The 20,342-nt window shown below is 40.5% G+C and overlaps 1 protein-coding gene across 1 annotated transcript in view; it reads right to left on the bottom strand.

Annotated features, from left to right (window-relative positions):
• LOC139447530 (glutathione reductase, mitochondrial-like) overlaps positions 1-16,394 on the bottom strand; it is a 30,473-nt gene extending 14,079 nt beyond the window's left edge. Inside the window, exons 1-6 of the mRNA XM_071228935.1 lie at positions 16,190-16,394; positions 12,876-12,991; positions 10,738-10,807; positions 8,062-8,194; positions 3,817-3,871; positions 2,280-2,379 (exon numbers count right to left, since the gene is read on the bottom strand). Of these exons, the coding sequence (XP_071085036.1) occupies positions 2,280-2,379; positions 3,817-3,871; positions 8,062-8,194; positions 10,738-10,807; positions 12,876-12,991; positions 16,190-16,348 (633 nt within the window). The 5' untranslated portion in view covers positions 16,349-16,394. The remainder of the gene's footprint in view (positions 1-2,279; positions 2,380-3,816; positions 3,872-8,061; positions 8,195-10,737; positions 10,808-12,875; positions 12,992-16,189) is intronic.
• Positions 16,395-20,342: the final 3,948 nt, after the last annotated feature.

The raw sequence follows: 20,342 nt of genomic DNA, 5'->3' as shown, positions 1-20,342 counted from the left end.
AAATCAGATCTTAGTGTTTGCTATCACCAAGCATAGATCTGTGGAGATCCCATTACAAGTCACATCAGGACGACCTTTCGCTGACTGACTGACTTTGACTGACCAATGAAGTAATTAGAAGAAGTCATTATTAGCCAATCAAAAAGCAGCTTACTCTATCTTTACGGCAATTGTTTCAAAGAGGCGACTACCATTTCAGACTACGCTTGGAAACTATTTTTACGAATTTTTTTATTCAAAATTTGAACATGTTGAAAAACTAAAATTTTGGAACATCTAAAAGATGACCGAGATTGTACAGCAGGACTTCCAATGGACTATGCAAAGTCTCTACAGTTTTAAATGTTTTATCCCATTGAAGCAAGAGATAGACAATGATTTTAATGGAATCAGTCGTACAGTCCATAACTGTCGCTTGGAATACCCCATCTAAACCTTATCAAAGTTAAATGAATAGAAAACACATTGTGACTTTTCCAAACTGTTAAGCGACGTTTTGATTGCTCCGATCGTTAAGATGTGACCCGCGATGGGATGTCCTATGATCTTGTTTAGCAGTATTGGAAACTAAGATCCGCTTTTAATGACATAAATACTGAGAACTAAAAACTAACACTAAATTCAAATATAATCATAATTAGAAACAAACAAGATAAAAATATTTTTTTTAAACTGTAACTCAACTCGTAAATGCAGCTTTGATAATCTGGTATGTGGTGCTGCCCAATTTTGATAATTGACATTTCTTGCATACAATATCAGGTTTGTAACTTTAGACACAAATCCGAAGCCAAAATCATGTAAAGGTTCTTCCTTCCTTCTCAACACATCAATACAAAAAACCATGGGGCCAGCTAAACTAGGCTGGCCTTTCGGAGTTCCATTTTGGCTGTGCTTGCGATCTATACATAGTCCCGTCAAAGTCGTGTAACAATGTTGACATCTGTTTCGTAAACAACATGGATTTCAACATGCAGAATTTGGTCGACTGCAGGATTTGCAAAGCATGTGTACCGCCAACTGGCTGTCGACAGATATTTTCCAAATCGTTTCAACAGAACTACAGATAAGCAGCTTATTTGCATAAAATACCCCCCAAAAATATTCAGAACCCAATTACTTGCAATTAACTTGCATACAGAAACGCATGCATTAAATGAAAAACTCGAATGTATAAAAACAGCACGAATAAATACCCAATGAAGCTTTTTCAGCATTTACAAGCTAGTTTACTTTCCGAGCCAAGCTTATATTTAGAACAGTAATACACATCTAAAAGATTATTTCATTTTTTTTAAATGTTAAATTGTTCACTCATTTGGGGAAAAACCCAAGGAGAGAGATGAATAGGTTAGTGAAAAAACATTGGTTACCCAATGAAAAATGTAATAACCCAATTAAAATAGAAACCCTAGAGTAAAAACTCAGTAGCTCAAAAAGTCATCTGGAGCTCTGTTTTCAAGTTTTTGATCAAGGTGTTCAAGTGATTTGATGCACTTCACAGGGTAAGACCTGTTTTCTTACATTATATATCTTGATTATCGATCAGATCGTCTTGACAGGGCACAGCCACTTTGTTTGAAGTGGAAGCTGATTGGTCAACATGAGGAACATAGAAGGGACATAACTCGTAAGAGCCACTGGTTGTGCTTCAATCGAGCCTGGAAATTCCAGCTTTGTTTGGCAAGGGTGGAAACTGGACTTTTGTTTCAGTTAACTCCCTTGCCTTGGGAAGACGTGCAAACAGGATTTGATGACACACAATCCGAGAAGCTTGATAACCTATTGAATTTTGTAGCCTCTTATTTAGCAAATGAGTGAGTGAGTGAGTATAGTTTTATGCCACTTTTAGCAATATTCCAGCAATATCACAGCAGGGACACCTGATATGGGCTTCACACATTGTACCCATGTGAGGAATCAAACCCAGGTCTTTGGTGTGACCAGCAACCACTTTAACCACTAGACCACCCCAAAGCCCAGTTTCCTGAAGAGAATTTGAAGAACATGAACTTCACATGAACACAATCATTTTCCATGTCTTCTTCTTTGCACCAACCAGAGTTGCCTCCCTTAGGCGTGCCAGAGACCTACGATAATGGGTTGGAATCCTGGTTCGACCTGATTATGTTTCTAGGTTTGTCAGCACAATATTTGTCTGGTGGGTTTCATGAAAGTGGTAAACGTCAAAGACCTCCATCACTTCAGGCTTTCCTCCCACACCCAGCCTGTATACTGTTTGAACAGAAGTCTTCAATGAATGTGAGAAATATACCTACTTGGTCGTATCTTATTAAGATTGAGGTGTCGGCTCCAAGGGCTCCAAATATCCCCGCCAGCTCCACAGCTATGTAGCCAGCACCCACCACCACCACCTTCCTGTGGGGCCAGACAGATCATGTCACAGAGCTATTTGTCCTGGGCCCACTTGCACAAAACGATCTTAGCGCTAAGACTATTGCAAGCCTATGTTAAAGTATGGGAGTTAAGATCATCTTAGCGCTAAGATCGCTTTGTGCAAGTGGGCCCTGGTCTGTTTGTCTGCTGTTTTTGAGGCAGCAGGTGACTCCCATAATCACATAAAGTAATCCCAGCTGCATGAATGCACCCAGGGGTCCGGAAAATTTAAAATCCCAATCGGACATTTGCATTTAGGCCACGCCCCTTCAAATAGCGCATTATTGTACGAAGTTTCACACACATTACAACCTCGGGACAGGTGTCGGGTCATCACCTCGGGACAGGTGTGGGGTCATCCCTTCGGCACAGGTGTGAGGTCATCACCACGGGACAGCTGTGGGGTCATCACCTCGGGACAGGTATGGGGTCATCACCTCGGGACAGGTGTGACAGGTGTGAGGTCATCACCTCGGGACAGCTGTGAGGTCATCACTTCGGGACAGATGTGAGGTCATCACCTCGGGACAGCTGGGACAGGTATGAGGTCATCACCTCGGGACCTTCAGGCTTATAATCAAAGTAGCGGTTAGGATAGCTAAAATTTGGTAGATTTGCGTTATTTTGATATATGCTATTTTAAAAGCCCCATGATTCCTAGTCTTTAAATGAACCAGAAAAGCATTTTTCTAGCTTTTCCGACAGTATTTTCGCTACCATGTTATAGTCCAACTCACTCTCAAACTAACTCAGACTAATATGAGTAGTGCAATTCCAAGAGGTGTAAAGTTTGATCACTATTAATTATGAGATACACATATAGTTTACCTGTTCTAACCAGACCAAATCAAATTTGGCAGAACTGAACACTCACATATTCTGATGAATGGGGTGACATTGTGAGGATGAGTGCCCCTATCCCCCATAAGTTAGAACCATCATCACCATCCCACCCTCCCCCCCTCCCCCGACATCTCATGAACAAAGTATGTGCTTCCATCATCATCATCATCATCATCATCATCATCATCACCCACCCTACCAATTACGACATGAAGAAGTCCCTAAAAGTTTTATGAACATTCTCCTTGTGTGCAAAAGATATACCTCTATTAAGTTTTGTCATCAAACTAGTCTGTGGCAAGGTCAACGTCATCAAAATAATCTCCAAAAACATCACATAATATTCTGATATAGAACATATAAAGTTCTGATGGATTTCGACAGCCATTGGTAACTGCAGGCTATCGATAAACAGATGTATTAATAAGCATGTTTTTGTGTGAAAAGACTTAATTTATAGGTATCAAATGGAATTTGACACCTGAATTTAACCCTGTTTTGATCAGAATCATAACTTCTTCAAGGTCATGGTAGAATAATAAATGGTCCCAGGTCAAGCTGGTTCCAGTTCCTTACTTCGGTAAATCTTCAAGTTCAAAGAAGCCGTCACTTGAAATACCATGTTCTGCACCTGCAAAGGAAACCATTGAGCACTGTTACCATGGTTACTTGAACAAATAGTCTATTTGAAATGTAAACAAAGAGCAGTTTCCGACAAACATGTATTTGATGTGCAATTATATCCCATTGTATTACCTACGAGGGAAAACATATCAGGGTTAATTAAAATCATATGTACCCTAGGGATTTTATATTTTCCGGACCCCTGCCTAGGACTGTATCACTTCACGAGACAACAGTGTATTGTTTCCATCATCCGGACGGCATTGTTGACGTAATTCAAAATTTATTGTGACGTGAGGTCAGAATGTCACACTAGAAACAACTTCATAGCTGAAGATTGTTGACGTCATTCAACAAATGATGTTGCATCTTGTTGTCCTCGTAGGTAAACACTAAAATTCGTCTCTGTATGTGGACATCTTCTTCGGTAATAACTAGAACATTATATAAGTGTTCACGTCATACTATGTTTATGACACTCGTGCCAAAATTCTGGTATTTACCTCGCCCTCGTTTAGGAAATACTGGAATTGAGAGGCTCGTGTTGTAAACATAGTATGACATGAACTATCATAAAATATCCTCTATACATTGCTTATGGGGGAGTGATGAGTAGAATTCACACTGGAACTCTCTTTTAGTACACTATCAGTAATATATCAGGATTAATCTTTCGTTGCTAAGGAGAGCAGTTGCCATAGTTACTTGCCTATACGTCGAATGTGGACACCATAATGGGGAAATCCTTCAAACCTGTTGATTTTGGATTTCTGCGACCTAACTATGTAATGACCATCTTCCCGAGGCAAGGGAGTTAACTGACTGTAAAAGTCCTGTTTCCACCCTTGAGGAACTAGGCTGGAATTCAGGAGTTACATGTTGGCTGGACTAACGAGTCTATATATTGTCATTTATGATATGTGGATGCATTCTCTTGCAACTAAAGTTCATTTCAAGGCGTCAATAGCGGTAATCTGACCGCGGTTGCTGTAAATAACAGTGAGTTGTGCGATCTACCGATCACTTTGCATACAATTTCGCCAAAATTATTGTAAACATCATCATAATTATTGAATGAAATTTTGAATATAATTAAAAAAATATATTGCAAACATTAGTCCAGTTAACAATGAACATTTTTTTTATTACCAGATATTATAATTATCATGATAATAGGATTAAATTGCGTACTTCAGTTCGGATTTGTTGACTGGTATTTCCAGTGTTACGTGATCGCGGTGATCAGCTGATAATGTTTTCTGAGATGGGGGAAAACATCTTGTCATTGGAAAACTTGAGTTTACTAAAAATGTTAGTAAATTTTGGGAGCCATGATTTACCGCTCGCTATAATCGAGTTAGAGCTATATTGAAGGGCTCAATAATGAGGGAACACTGTAGTTCGTAAACAACATGGATTTCAACATGCAGATTTTCATCGTCTGCAGGAATTGCAAAGTCTTATAAAACAGAGGTCTGTAAATAATTGAGTCTGGACCTGACAATCCAGTGATTGACATCATGAAAATCGATCCACGCATTTGGGATACGATGATAAACATCAACCAAGTCAGCGAGCCTGACCACCCGATCCTGTTAATCATCTTTTACTCTCTTTTTTTTGTCTGAAAACATCATTCTCAGCTCCCTGGGGAGTACTGTATTTTCGTGAGTATAGTGCACACTTTTTTCCCAAAAAGCACAGCTGTGTAGAAGGGGGTGCGCATTATACATGCCATGATGAGTTTTGATGTTACCGTGAGCACCTAACACTGGAAATACCAGGTCAACAAATCCGTACTGAAGTACGCAAATCAATCATGTAATTACACTGTCTGGTTATAAAAAGTGTTCATTGTATATCTGGACTTATGTTTGTAAGTTATTTCATTAATTTTATTCAAAATTCCTTTTAATATTGTTTTAATTAATTTCGGCAAAATCGTGTGTGAAGGGATCGGAAGACCGTTATTAACAGCAACCACGGTCAGATTACCGCTATTAACTAGGACTGGGGCGAGACCAACATTACTACCTGGGTACCCACCACCCTATTACCCGACCCTACCCGGATACACACTGTAGATATTTAGAGATAGGTCCAAACTGTCCAATTTGGAAAAGTTTGACCTTAGCCCTGGCAAAATGTATTGGATACACTTGTAAAACGATCCGGCCATGCATACACTGAATTTTAAAGCATTTTTATCTTTATTCAAACATATAAAAGTCAGAAGGAATGGGAGCATTAGTGACCTATAGCTTAACCAATACATCATGTAACTAACAGTGGGTCCGGGTAGTCCTGTAGGTACCCGGGTCTTACTGAGGACCCACCCGACCTGAGTACCCGAGTTACCCGCCTCAGCCTTACTATTGGCGCTTTAAAACAAAGTTTAGTTGACAGAGAATGGATACATATATCATAAATGTCATAGTTTAAATCGTTAAAAGTCATATTTGTTGTAGTTTGACGATTCTATGTCAACATGTAGTCCTCGTGATCGCGGGAGCGGGAGCCTTGACTGTGACCGGTCAAATTGTTCCATGTGAAAAAAATAACCAGCAATAGCTATGCTTAGGGTTATTACTATTTAAAATATGTTTAGTAAAAGCTTCAACTAAAATTACATAAAATGGGAATATATTATACCTGATAAAAAATAGATTCAATTTTTCCCGATCCTTGCAACAAAATCCTTTAAAGTTCTATCATTGGGTAAGTTTTAACCGAATCACCCGTAGATTCCAAGAAAATGTGTGTTCAGCTGATTGCTGTTTCCCACTTAGTTTATGAGAAAACACACAAGGTAATCTTAATCCCTGGGTGTAAAACAATGCCTAGCAGAACAAAAAATACAATTTAAATGGTAAATCATGTCTCTTGATTTATTGGGTATACAACCCAAGCTGCTATGACCCTTGGACTAACGAGTGTATGCATATGCTCAATTGATTTGATGCACTTTGGAAGGTAAGGTGCGTTTTATTACAATAGAGATCTTAATTATCGATCAGATCGTCTTGACTGGGCGCTGCCATTTTGTTTGAAGCAAATGCAAGTGATGTGAGAGGTGGAATCAGGTTGGTCAATAGGAAGGACATAGAAGGGACATAATTCTAATAGCCACTGGTGGTGCTTTGGTCGACCCTGAAATTCCAGCCTAGTTCGGCAAGGGTGGGAAATTGATTTTTACAGTCAGTTAACTCCCTTGTCTCAGGGAGGTGTGTGTTCACACACTACTGTTGTCACAGGTGTTTATATCTGTCTTACAATAGAAGGTGCATGTGCCCAGGTATACATTTTCATGGCCCAGGTATTCATTTGCACGTACATAGGTATTCATTTTATTTGTTTGTTATTTAACGCCGCACTCAGCAGTATTCCAGCTATATGACGGCGGTCTGTATATAATCGAGTCTGGAACACACAATCCAGTGATTGACATCATGAGCATCGATCTAGGCAAGTGGGATATGATCACATGCATCGACCAAGTCAGCGAGTCTGACCACCCGATCCCGTTAGTCGCCTTTTACGACAAGCATAGACACCTTTTACGGCAAGCATGGGTTCCTGAAGACCTATTCTACCCCGGATCTTCACGGGTTGATTTTCCATATCGGCATAGTCGCCTTTTACAGCAAGAAACAGTCACTAACCTTGACCTTGCACATGTATGCTGCACGACCTTGGTGTACAAGTTTGCATGAAGTGAGGTGGTGAGGTGAAATGGGGTTTAACGTCGCGTCCAAGATTATTGCACTTATATAGCGACGTGCATGTACGTGTGTGTGTGGCTGCTTGTACTAGTCCAGACTGATGCCAATTTATAGTGCTAGCTCACTGAGATACCATGCCGCAGTTTAACATGAATACCCCTCTCAGACACAGTATACTGACTCCAAGCCGACCAGTCTTTGTTTTAGCCCCTTAATGCCGAGCGCCAGACAGGGTAACAACAAGTACCATCTTTTAAAGTCTTTTGGTATGACGCGGTCAGGGATCGAACCCCGGACCTTCCACTCTCCGGGCGGACGCTCTACCACTAGACCACGGAGGCGGTCGATGTAGTGAGGTGCTCATGGAACTTGAACCTCTTGGTCTCAGTAACTCTTGCAGAAAGGTACCGGGGGTAAAGCTTTGGGGTATCAGTGCTGACAATTTGCCCCAGATATATACTGTGTGTGTCTGTACCTGGGATGTTGGGGAAGACTGGACGTCCACCAGTTGCTATGAGGATTTTCGGGGCAGAGTACTTCTGGCCATTCACCTCCACGCAGCGGTCATCTGTAAATGTGGCATGGCCGACTATCCTCTCCACTTTGGACTGTAAATTACACAAGCATAACATTTCAATTCCTGCAGACAATAGACCACCTGTCTCTCACACAAGGCGAGGATCGGACGACTCTGCAATCAGATCAGTGTTATTATTTGTTTGTTTGTTTGTTTGTTGTTTAACGCCACACTCTGCAATATTCCAGCTATATGACTTGACCAGGTAATCCAGTGATTGACATCATGATCATCGATCCACGCAACTGGGATACGATGACATGCATCTACCAAGTTGGCAAGTCTGACCGCCTGATCCCGTTAGTCACCTCTTACGACAAGCATAGTCACCTTTTATGGCAAGCATGGGTCATATCGCTGGAATATTGCTGAGTGCGGCGTTACAACAAACCAACCAAACAACCAAAAAACTTCACTGCATCAAGATCTGCCCCCTCCATTGAGGACTGTGTCAGATTCAGGCTGAGCAAACATTGAGGAAACAATCTAAATGAAGGGTGTCAGCTTTCTCAAACAATGTGTCTTCATTTTTTTACCATCTTAAGTTGAACGTTGAAAGGTGTACAAATGAAAACCAACACAAAACTCAAGTCTTCCTTTCATTGTACTCCCATTTCCACGTAGATGCCATGGTGCAGAAATGACAGGAGCTATAACATATCAACAAGATATGGGCACAGGATTATTTTTGACAGTCAGAAGTGCCCGATTATTTTGTTTTCAAAATACAGAAATCAAATATGCTCGTCTTAATGCCTCGCTCACTCATACTATAATTTAGAAGCCTCATATGCTGTTTGATCAGAAATTTCACCTGATATGACCTCCAAAGGAGGTATCCTAAGATCTCCTTAGAGATATCTTATCACAGTAAGAGATCTGACTTTAATGAGATTGAAATTAAGACCTACTGTAACTTAAAGTCTGGACAAACAGCCAACAATGGCAGACAAGTATTTCTTGATAAACTTGACCTATGTCAAGCCTGGATGGTATTATAGAATTGTAGTAATACAGGCTGTTATTGGGGAGTGAGTGAGTGAGTGGATAGATTTCAATGTAGTCAGCAACATTTAATATAAAGGTGACCTTTAAATGACCTTGATGTGATCGAGCAAAACCAGTGACTGAAAGGATGAGCAACAATCCCATCAGGACTTGATGACACACAGTCCATGCCATCAGGACTTGGTGACACACTATCCACGTCATCAGGACTTGGTGACACACAGTCCATGCCATCAGGACTTGGTGACACACAGTCCATGCCATCAGGACTTGATGACACACAGTCCATGCCATCAGGACTTGATGACACACAATCCACGCCATCAGGACTTGGTGACACACAATCCACGTCATCAGGACTTGGTGACACACAGTCCATGCCATCAGGACTTGGTGACACACAGTCCATGCCATCAGGACTTGGTGCCACACAGTCCATGCCATCAGGACTTGGTGACACACAATCCATGCCATCAGGACTTGATGACACACAGTCCATGCCATCAGGACTTGATGACACACAATCCTCGTCATCAGGACTTGGTGACACACAATCCATGCCATCAGGACTTGGTGACACACAGTCCATGCCATCAGGACTTGATGACACACAGTCCATGCCATCAGGACTTGATGACACACAGTCCATGCCATCAGGACTTGATGACACACAATCCTCGTCATCAGGACTTGGTGACACACAATCCATGCCATCAGGACTTGATGACACACAATCCATGCCATCAGGCCTTGGTGACACACAATCCATGCCATCAGGACTTGGTGACACACAATCCATGCCATCAGGCCTTGGTGACACACAATCCATGCCATCAGGACTTGGTGACACACAGTCCACACCATCAGGACTTGGTGACACACACTTCATGCCATCAGGTCTTGGTGACTCACAGTCTACAAAGTCTGACCACCAATCGATTTTAGTAACCTTTTTTCAAGCTTATGACAAACAAAGAGGAATGTGGACTATTTTATCCTGGATCCCCATCAACTGTACATGCACATAATCATCTTCATCATCACTGTCACCGTCACTGCACCAACCAGAATGGCATCACTTAGGGCACACTATTTTACTTTTATGTTTCACGGATTTATTCCAGCTTTTCCACACAAGGTCGGTCGAAATAAAAATAAATATACATAGCTTTGTCAATCATATATTTATTTGTATGAAAGTCATTCTGCCCTGGAGTTAAAACTGCAGCTGGCTTCTTGAATCACTGCTAGTGATATATAACATTTTATATGGTATAAGTCCTATATTACAAGCGGGAGACATAATAAAAAATAAATACATTTATGTTTAACTTATTTCTTATTCAGATGCCTTTCAGTAGCGGCGGCAGGCCCATGAAAGAAAAAAGAAAAAATATTTGGCCTTGGTGTGCAAGAAACCTATGACAGTGTGATCAAATCCAAAGCTTCTAGTGTTATCAACACCGTAGCCGTGCTGGGGTTCGCCAAAATGGTAAATCACTTAGGCTTTCCTCCCACATCGCACCAGGACACAACTGCCACACACCTATGCTGATAGTGTCTCACCTTATCCAGGTTGCTCTCATAGATCCCGTTAAGCCTTTTGATGTACGCGTCTCGGGACTTCTTCACAACACTGAAACCAGAAGACATTGCAACATGAAAGTGATTGTATATCCTCTAGCGCCTCACAGGCAGCGTGGGATGTATACTCCCTGGGAAGCTGAGAATGATTGTTGAGTGCACACTGATCCATTGACCGGGTAATGACAGCACTTTCAGAAAGTCTGTGGTTTGAATCCCATCACGGGACTCAGAAAGTTTATGGCTGCTAAATTGCCGGCTAACTGGGGCTGAGCGCATTCACATTAGATTTGAGCAAATTTGGTCTCAGTACCCTACTATTCGGCCCGAGTCGTGGGTTCTGTTGACAGGGAAGTATGTAGCAGGGCATAGAGTCATCCCACAGGGAGAAGCTCTTTGGTCATGTGGACAAGGCGCTCGACCTCGGATCAGAAGGAAAATGGTTCAAATCCCATCACGGGACTTGGAAATGTTATTGCCGCTACAATGTCAATCACAGGTCATTGTTATATCCCCTTCATGCTGACTGCCAGGCAGGGTAACAACAAGTACAATATTTGAACATCTGTATGATTCAGACAGGAAATCAGACCATTGACCATCCGCTTTCAGACACAGTGGCAGTCCAGTTCTACAAAAGTGGTTGTTTTCTTTTTTCAATTTTGGGATTAAACATAATGATTTTACTTCAATGGTTGTTACACCAAACACTAATTCGAAGTAAAAAAAGTAAATCCTTTCATCCATTGCGCCATACTTGACACTGCTAACTGTAAATCATCACTGTGCCAGGTATTTGACTATCCTGTCTATGAAAAGTATGGGTTACAGAAGCATTACAGATACGAGTATATACACGTATCGTGACCAAGGTATCGTGATATGTATTGGATCGCACAGCTGGTGTATCGTCCCTGCCCTAATGATGAATGCGAGTGGACTATCGTGTCACTGTGTCAGTGAAAAACTCTTAAAAGTTTCTTAAAAATGTAAGTAAATTTTGGGAGCCGTTTGTTACCGCGCTATAACCGAGTTAGCTGTATATTGAGGGTCGCAATAGCGAGGGAACTCTGTGTCTGTGATTCTCAGTTCTGTGGATGTAACATTGACTGAATTTGTTAGCTTGATTTTGGGCGAGTACAATTTCAAATAGAGGTGAGTAAGTGAGTGAGGTTTAACGCCCCTTTTAACAATATTCCAGTTATATCACAGCGTGTCAGCTTAATGTGGGAGGAAAGCCCGAAGTGATGTAGGTCTTAGACGTTTACCACTTCGGTGAAACCCACGAGCACGGGTATGGTGCTGACAAACCTAGAAACATAATCGGGGCGAACCCACAATCATAGGTTTCTAGCGTGCCCAAGGGATGCAACTCTGCACAGCAAATTGCGGCGCCTTAGACGACTGGGCCACCCGTGACCCCTATGGCAAGTAAGAATGTTGGTCATACTTGCCCTTGGTCAAGTAACATTTTTCATAAATGTTCAACCCTTGTCTTGTTATCAGTGAAATACAGAAGTTGACCATTACTCGTAGATCTTAGGGACCAGTCATTTATCATAGGGTTGGTGAGTCAGCGGGAATCCTGAGGGTCACCAATCAATATGACAAAAAAATACACCTATTTGGCGAGGGTATTGAAAAAAATTACATTTTATAAAAAATTGTGAAAATTCTATTGCATTTTGTCTTTTCAGGTAGGATCATGAAGGAAATGTATAAGGACATGGGTAGGGTCACCCAAAAATATGACAAGCATTAGGGGAGGGTCATTATTGTCAGTAGATTAGTACATCAAACTCCTCTGACATCCCCCCACTGTAATACATGACCGGTCACTCAGGATGTTTCTAATTCCAATATGGGAATGTTTACTGCCTTATATGGGTCCGAATTAATAAGCACAGAGCTCCAGATAACTTTTTGAGTTATTGCATTTTTACTTGAGTTAATTGAAGGTAATTAGGTTTTGAATATTTTTGGGGGGTATTTTAACAAATACGCTGCTTATCTGTAGCTCTGTAAGCAGCTCTGGATAAATCCCTGACTAGTTTCTTTATCAGTGGCTAAAATAAAAAACATAATGAGGGGTCATATCTCGCCAGTGTTATCAACATTACCTCCAGTCAAACCTCTTCAGTTCCACATCGAAGCCGTACTCCTTGTGTTCGTGAATGAACTCTGCGTGCATGGCTGTGTTGAACATTATCTTCTTGGGAACACAGCCCACATTTACCTGAAAAAACACATCGTTTGAAGTACACTTTCTTCACCCCCAAAATATGTTTTGTTTGTTTTCATTTGTTTATTTGTTGTTTAACGCCGCACTCAGCAATATTTCAGCTATATGATGGCGCTCTGAGTAAATAATTGAATCTGGACTAGAAAATCCAGTGATTGACATCATGAGCATCGATCCATGCAATTAAAAAATCAACCAAGTCAGCGAGTCTGACCACGTGATCCCGGTAGTAGCCTCTTATGACAAGCATGGTCGCCTTTTACCCAAGTCAGATTTACTTACTAAATATTCAAGCAGTTACATTGTGTTCATTAGGGGTGTAATGATACACGAAAAATTACTTCTGCTGAGGTCATTTTTTGGAAAACAAGGACCCAAAGACCCAACCCTGTGGTCGTCTGACCGGATCATATCTTGAACTGCTGTATTTATACAAAAGGATACACATATCTGCAGTAACCGTATCTTTGTGCCGCTCCGTTATCATGATTTTGATATTGACTTGTCACTACACAGAACTACGGCCTGTCCAATAGTGTTTTCCTAATAGGTGAGGTGAAATGGGGTTTAACGTCGCGTCCAAGATTATTGCACTTTTATAGCGACGTGTGTGTGTATGTGTGTGCTTGTACTAGTCTGGGCTGATGCCGATTTATAGTGCTAGCACACTGAGATACCATGCCACAGTTTAACATGAATACCCCACTCAGACAAAGTATACTGGCTCCAAGCCGACCAGTCCTTGTTTTAGCCCCTTCATGCCGAGCACCAGACAGGGTAACAACAAGTACCATCTTTTAACGTATTTTGGTATGACACAGACGGGGATTGAACCCTGGACCTTCCGCTCTCCAGGCGGACGCTCTACCACAAGACCACGGAGGCGGTCGTTTTTCTTATAGATCCCCGATCCAAATCTGTATCACACTTTTTATTATGCCTTAAAGTGAGATTGACCAATCAGAGAGCAGAATGTGGAACCCCACAAGAGCCCATATACTGTCAGTACAAATCCAAGACGGTTGTTTCTGACCTAATATGAGACTATATACCGAGAGCAACAGCCATTTTGGATTTTCCTACACCCACCTCACTTATTTCACTTGAAAATTCTAAACCAGAAATTTGTTATTCAACACTGTTTTGTATTTTGATATAATTAATTGTCATGTGCAAGGACATTAAAAATTTTTTAGATCATGTTTGTGACTTTATTGATAAAGATTATAGTTAGAATTATCACCAAGGTTTTGCCTCTAAGGTTTGAAGAGTAGTCTCCCTTTGACCCTTAACCTCACACTGATGTGTTGACAATAATTTTCTGCTAACCTAACGACACTGTATATGGCAACTAAAGACACCACAACTAATAATATGCTTCAGCAAAGAGCATGCTTCATGATGTAACAACAGAAACAATATGATTCACTTCCTAAGACACTCATCTTCAAATACGAGTACTTATATTTTAGATCATGACACAAATTATGGACTTACTGAGTTGGACCCGGGCTGGTAAATATTTTTAATCCTCCATTACATTCAACCCAATATTTCGTATCAACTTGATGATTCAAACCAGGTGTGGACATAGAGCGTTGTCACATGAATTACTGGTCCAAGCATTATTTTACCGGTGAAAAATGGCAAATACCTGTTTGGGAATACTAGATTCTAGCTGCAGATCTTGTCTGGTGTCATGACCCCGTGGTGTCTAAGTTAATGGATTTGGTTTGTTTGGATTGTTGCACTCAGCAATATTCCAGCTATATGATGGCCTTCTGTAAGTAATCGAGTCTGGACCAGACAATCCACTGATTGACATCATGAGCATCGATCCACGCGATTGGGATCGATGACATGCATCACCCAAGTCAGCGAGCCTGACCACCCGATCCCGTAAGTCGCCTCTTACGACAAGTATAGTCGCCTTTTACGGCAAGCATGGGTTGTTGAAGACCTATTCTAACTCAGATCTTCACGGGATATAAGTTAACGGAGTTATGGAGTTAAGTTATGGAAAGAATGCAGTATATTCCGCCATTTTGGTAAGGGATGTGCACAAGCTCATTCCTCTGTAACAGTTTTTAACTTTTTTAGACACAATTTTTGTCGCCTCGCTAAAATAAAAGGGGGTTTGGGGGGCTTGCCCCCCACTAAACGACTGGAATTAAAAGCTTTTGTATGTGAAGCCGATTTTTCAAATAGTGATGCTGTCTCATGCGTCCTTATTAGTAGCTTCAATCAAACATGGCGGATAGCTGTCCGGTATAAAGCATGTGTACAAACCAATTAAACAACTTCATTTTGGATCATCTGAGTTAAAGCTATTAACAAAAAAATTATTAAATTCTAAATTAGTATCACATGAGATTATGTCTTGACATCTGCATCAAGGCCATGACAGTAGTATTATTGAAAAAAATACATTTGACATAAACACAACTTTCCAGCATTAGCTCGTTGATCATGCATCGTAAAGTGATCTTAATAGCTGGATATTGCGTCTTTACAGTGTTTTACTTGTTTTTTGTTTAAAGACGCAATCTGGTATTAGTTGAGATGTCGTTGGAGTATTGCTGAGAGCAGAGTTAAACAAGAAACAAACAGAATTTACTCTTACATGATATTGTCTTGTGAGATATTTAAGGTGTTTATGATTTATTCATATTCTTGGCTAGACAAGGTACATGTCATATTGAATGCTACTATCAAACTTGATCATAGATTGAGCTGCAGGACTCCGAACACAGATCTTGATCAAGATTTTTGTTTATTTCTGTGATTATCATAGCTGGAGATTGTTTTCACAAGTAGATTTAGTAATTATCAAAATAAAAGAATGTCAGGACTACAAACAACATAAAAATTTGGAACATGGCATGCAACTTTTCTCTTGTATGATCTGGTATCTACATTTTTTTACAATGGAGATCTAAATTAACTTAATTATTTGTAGTATCATACATAATACACTGGATCTATATGACCAAAGGCTGGTTTTGCTATTTGAAAAAGTTTGTATCATTTAGAAAATAAGATAATTGACAGATCCTTCTCATATACAGAAATGCTTATAAATGTGTTACAACAGATTGCAAAATGACAATGTCATTCTTTCGTCATTCCTGTGTAATTGACCGAATGGACTTGACAAGGATTTACAAATATCCCGGATACATTCAAACTCACACAAGTACCGCCCCATCTGCTCTCCTCGATGATCGCCGCCTTGACACCAAACTCTGCGGCACGTCTGGCACTCGCCAACCCCCCGGACCCCCCACCGATCACCAGGTAATCGAACGTCTTCACCACCGGCGGCATCGTTGCAACTAAACGCCTAATCATTTGACATCCAAAACACGTTAGTCAGGGAATACCCACGTGAGCCTCGTTCTGGATTCCGCCAAGTCATGTTTCTAAAATTAGATCACAATAGGTGAAATCTCCCTCCCTGCCTGTTCGCGCTTGTTCGAGGAGTATTTGTGAGCTTTGCAGAATTGTAAGCAATATGCTGTGTCATTCTTTCAAAATGTTAATATATTTTAGCCTATTTTCCAAGAGTAGATCTAGATCTGCTGTATTTTCACGCAACCACAATATTATACGTAATTTTACAAATTTTTCAACTTACAAAATTATAGTTGGTAATTCATTTACCACATTTAAAATATAAATCCTTTCACACTACAAAAGTTCAATCATTTCCCTAAATGACAATGTAAATATGGTAAAGAATTAACTTGATTGTAGATTTGATGTTTTATGAGAAGCATTAATTAATGGGACATATAAGTATACCTATCAATATGAGATTTTTTGTTTATCTGTTGTTTTACGCCGCACTCAGCAATATTCCAGCTATATGACGGCGGTCTGTAAATAATCGAGTCTGGATCAGACAATCCAGTGATTGATATCATGAGCATCGATCAACGCAATTGGGATACGATGACATGCATCAACCAAGTCAGCGAGCCTGACCACCCGATCCCGTTAGTCGCCTTTTACAAGCATAGTCGCCTTTTACGACAAGCATGGGTTGCTGATGGTCTATTCTATGCCGCATCAATGTGAGAAGTGGGAATGTTTCACACAAACGTTTTCACAGATGCCAGTGGGTATGTATTACTGTCTGAATGTTTATTTTTAATACGCTTTGTGACTCGATGTGAAAAATGCCTTGCACGAATGTAGTCAATAAAAAAATGAACTCCATTCATCATCGATAATCTCATCTTTTGGAGGCAAGAGCGTCCAATAGGGTTTTCATCAAAGTCTTGTTTCCAGTAAACTAGCTAGGCTTTGATATAGGCTAGTGGTGACGCTTGCCTCGGCAAGATGCGGTAAACTGGTCATTTATAGTGTGTTTCCAATACTAAGCCTATCAATGCATAGAGATTTGATATCTTCAAGTTTTTATCCATTATAGTTTTGAAGGTTTCAAACATTCCTTCAAATGGGGATTTTCAATCAGTCGGTGCAGTTAGTTCAAACTGCAAAAATATTTCAATGGCGGCACATTTGAGCGAAAGTATAAACATGGTGAATTTGTGAGCTGTGTAGAGTTGTGAAAAAGACACACACACACCTTTTGGAAATTTACTATTATTTGCGATGTTGCAATTGATATGATCTTTGGATAATAATAAAATGTTTTGTTTGTTCGTTTGTTGTTGTTTAACGCCGTACGCAGCAATATTCCAGCTATATGACGGCGGTATGTAAATAAGCGAGTCTGGACCAGACAATCCAGTGATTGATATCACGAGCATCGTATCACGCAATTGGAATACGATGACATGCATCATCCAAGGCAGCGAGCCTGACAACCCAATCCCGTTAGTCGCTTCTGACGACAAGCATGGTCACCTTTTGCGGCAAGCATGGGTTGCTGAAGACCTATTCCACCCCGGATCTTCACGGATCTCTTTTCATATGATGTTTCAGGAGGACATATATCTCCTTTGGCGCAGCAACTGCGTCTTGTTTTAGGGACATATATGTCCAATTGGCATGCAGGTGAACCAATGATAACGATTCATCGTGGGTTTAAGGTGAGGTGAAATTGGGTTTAACGTCGCGTCCAAGATTATTGCACTTATATAGCGACGTGCATGCACGTGTATGTGTGTGTGTGGCTGCTTGTACTGGTCCGAATTGATGCCGATTTATAGTGCTAGCCCAATGCGATACCATGCCGCAGTTTAACATGAATACCCCACTCAGACACAGTATACTGACTCCAAGCCGACCAGTCCTTGTTTTAGCCCCTTAATGGCGAGCACCAGACAGGGTAACAACAAGTACCATCTTTTAACGTCTTTTGGTATGACGCGGCCGGGGATCGAACCTTCCGCTCTCCAGGTGGACGCTCTACCACTAGACCACGGATCGATGCGGTCCAGGTTGGATACAATCGGATCCTTGTTCGATCACAGAAGTTCTAATTCAATAGTGAAATAGCATGCCATACTATTATGAGGGGTATCTTGTTTAATAGTAAAAAGCCATACAATTTCATCATAATCAGAACTCTAGATTACCCAGAATGTGTTAGCACTAGTCTAAGGGGAGGTAACTATGCATAGACTTTGACAACCAAACGATGTCTCCTACCGATAACCACAAATCATCAGCATATTGATAAATATAAAAAAAGATACTCTATTCAGTGGGGAATTTTTCAAATGCATAACGTGTCAAATTTTAACAGCCTGTCACCCAGCCTAACCACCCGATCAATAATTTTTTTAAGTTGCCTCCTTTGGCCAGCACAAATTTCATTAAAATCCGATCTGAGTTCTCTGCTCAACAGTATAATTATAAAACAGCTGCCTCAATAACAAGCTACGTTCCCCCTCATTCATTCGATCAGCATCAAATGTTTTATAATGTCACAAGGGACGACAGCCGCATTCAGTGCCTTAGACTGCGACACACATGCCCGAATATCCCGTTCACATGCACCTCAATACATACGTGAGTATACTTGTCACGTTAACACAAGGAGCAAATTTACATCATGTCTGGAGCAGGTGCAAATGTAAATGTAAATTTGCACTGCGTGTATATGTTGTAATGTGAATGTTTATGCCAACGTCAGAGGATGATCTAATTAATATATCTGTTGTTTTGCCAACACCAAACAAATTGTAAACAGTTCTCTATTGTGAAAATGACGCTAAGACTACAGCAATACCAACTTTTATGCTGACATCCCGAGCTGGGTGGACAGTGTTTTTTCTGGGTCTCAATGAGTAAAAAATTGGTGTACATATTAAATCAAACACGTTGCTTTATGCGAAAATTTCTGTAAGTTAACTCTCTTCTCAAGTTCTCATGATTCGAAAACAATCTTTTCATGTTGAAAGTCGTGAACAGACTGATGAATATGTGTGCCTTACACAATTTACATACTTTATTTACACACCTAAGATGCTTTTCATGTGAACGCATAGTAAATTTACATGTACGCAAGTATGTGTAGTTACTCATGTGTAAAATTACTTACGTAAGTAAATGTTGTGCATGTGAACGGGGTATAAGAGCCCAGCTCAAAATTTCTCCAAATGTGCCTTCTTGGATTTACCAATATGCTACATGTGCACATCATGAAACATGTTCTAAAACTAAATGTGACTTTCCTCTAAATATGCATGCATGCTATGCTATGCTGAAACACAAAATGCATCTTCATTTCTTTTGTAATATTTGGCAAAATGGCCAAAAAAAATCAAATTAAGTTGTTCTGTGTATTTTGGTATGAGTTAAACAACAATGTCATTGTACCTGTTTGATTGTCATTTGATGTGTTTGGAGATGGACTTTGGCACAGATGTTTTCAATGAATAGTTTGGTCAGAAATATACATTGTATGCCCCAATTGATAGATTGTTGGCAGTAGTAAACAAAATGAAGTCTGTGTTGTGGAAAATAGTGAGTGGGTGAGTGAGTTGGGTTGGGTTTAACGCCGCTTTTAACAGTATTACAGTTTTATCACGGCGTGTCAGCTTAATGTGGGAGGAAAGCCTGAAGTGATGCAGGTCTAAAACGTTTACCACTTCGGTGAAACTCATGAGCACGGGTATGGTGCTGACAAACTTAGAAACATAATCAGGGCGAACCGTGATTCGAACCCACAATCATAGGTTTCTGGCGTGCCCAAGGGACACAATTCTGCAGAGCGAATCGCCACACCTTAAGACGACTGGGCCACCCGTGTCCCCTTTGTGAACAATAAGCAGATGTCCAAAATTTTGTGTTTTGATAAAAATGTTTTCAAAACATTTGACGACGACTGAAATGCCAAGTGCATTTGTTAAAAACAGTGAGAGTATGG

Source organism: Haliotis cracherodii, unplaced genomic scaffold (assembly GCF_022045235.1).
Source record: "Haliotis cracherodii isolate W230 unplaced genomic scaffold, xgHalCrac1.p SCAF_7, whole genome shotgun sequence".
NCBI lineage: Eukaryota > Metazoa > Mollusca > Gastropoda > Lepetellida > Haliotidae > Haliotis > Haliotis cracherodii.
This window is presented reverse-complemented; position numbering and strand designations above follow the sequence as displayed.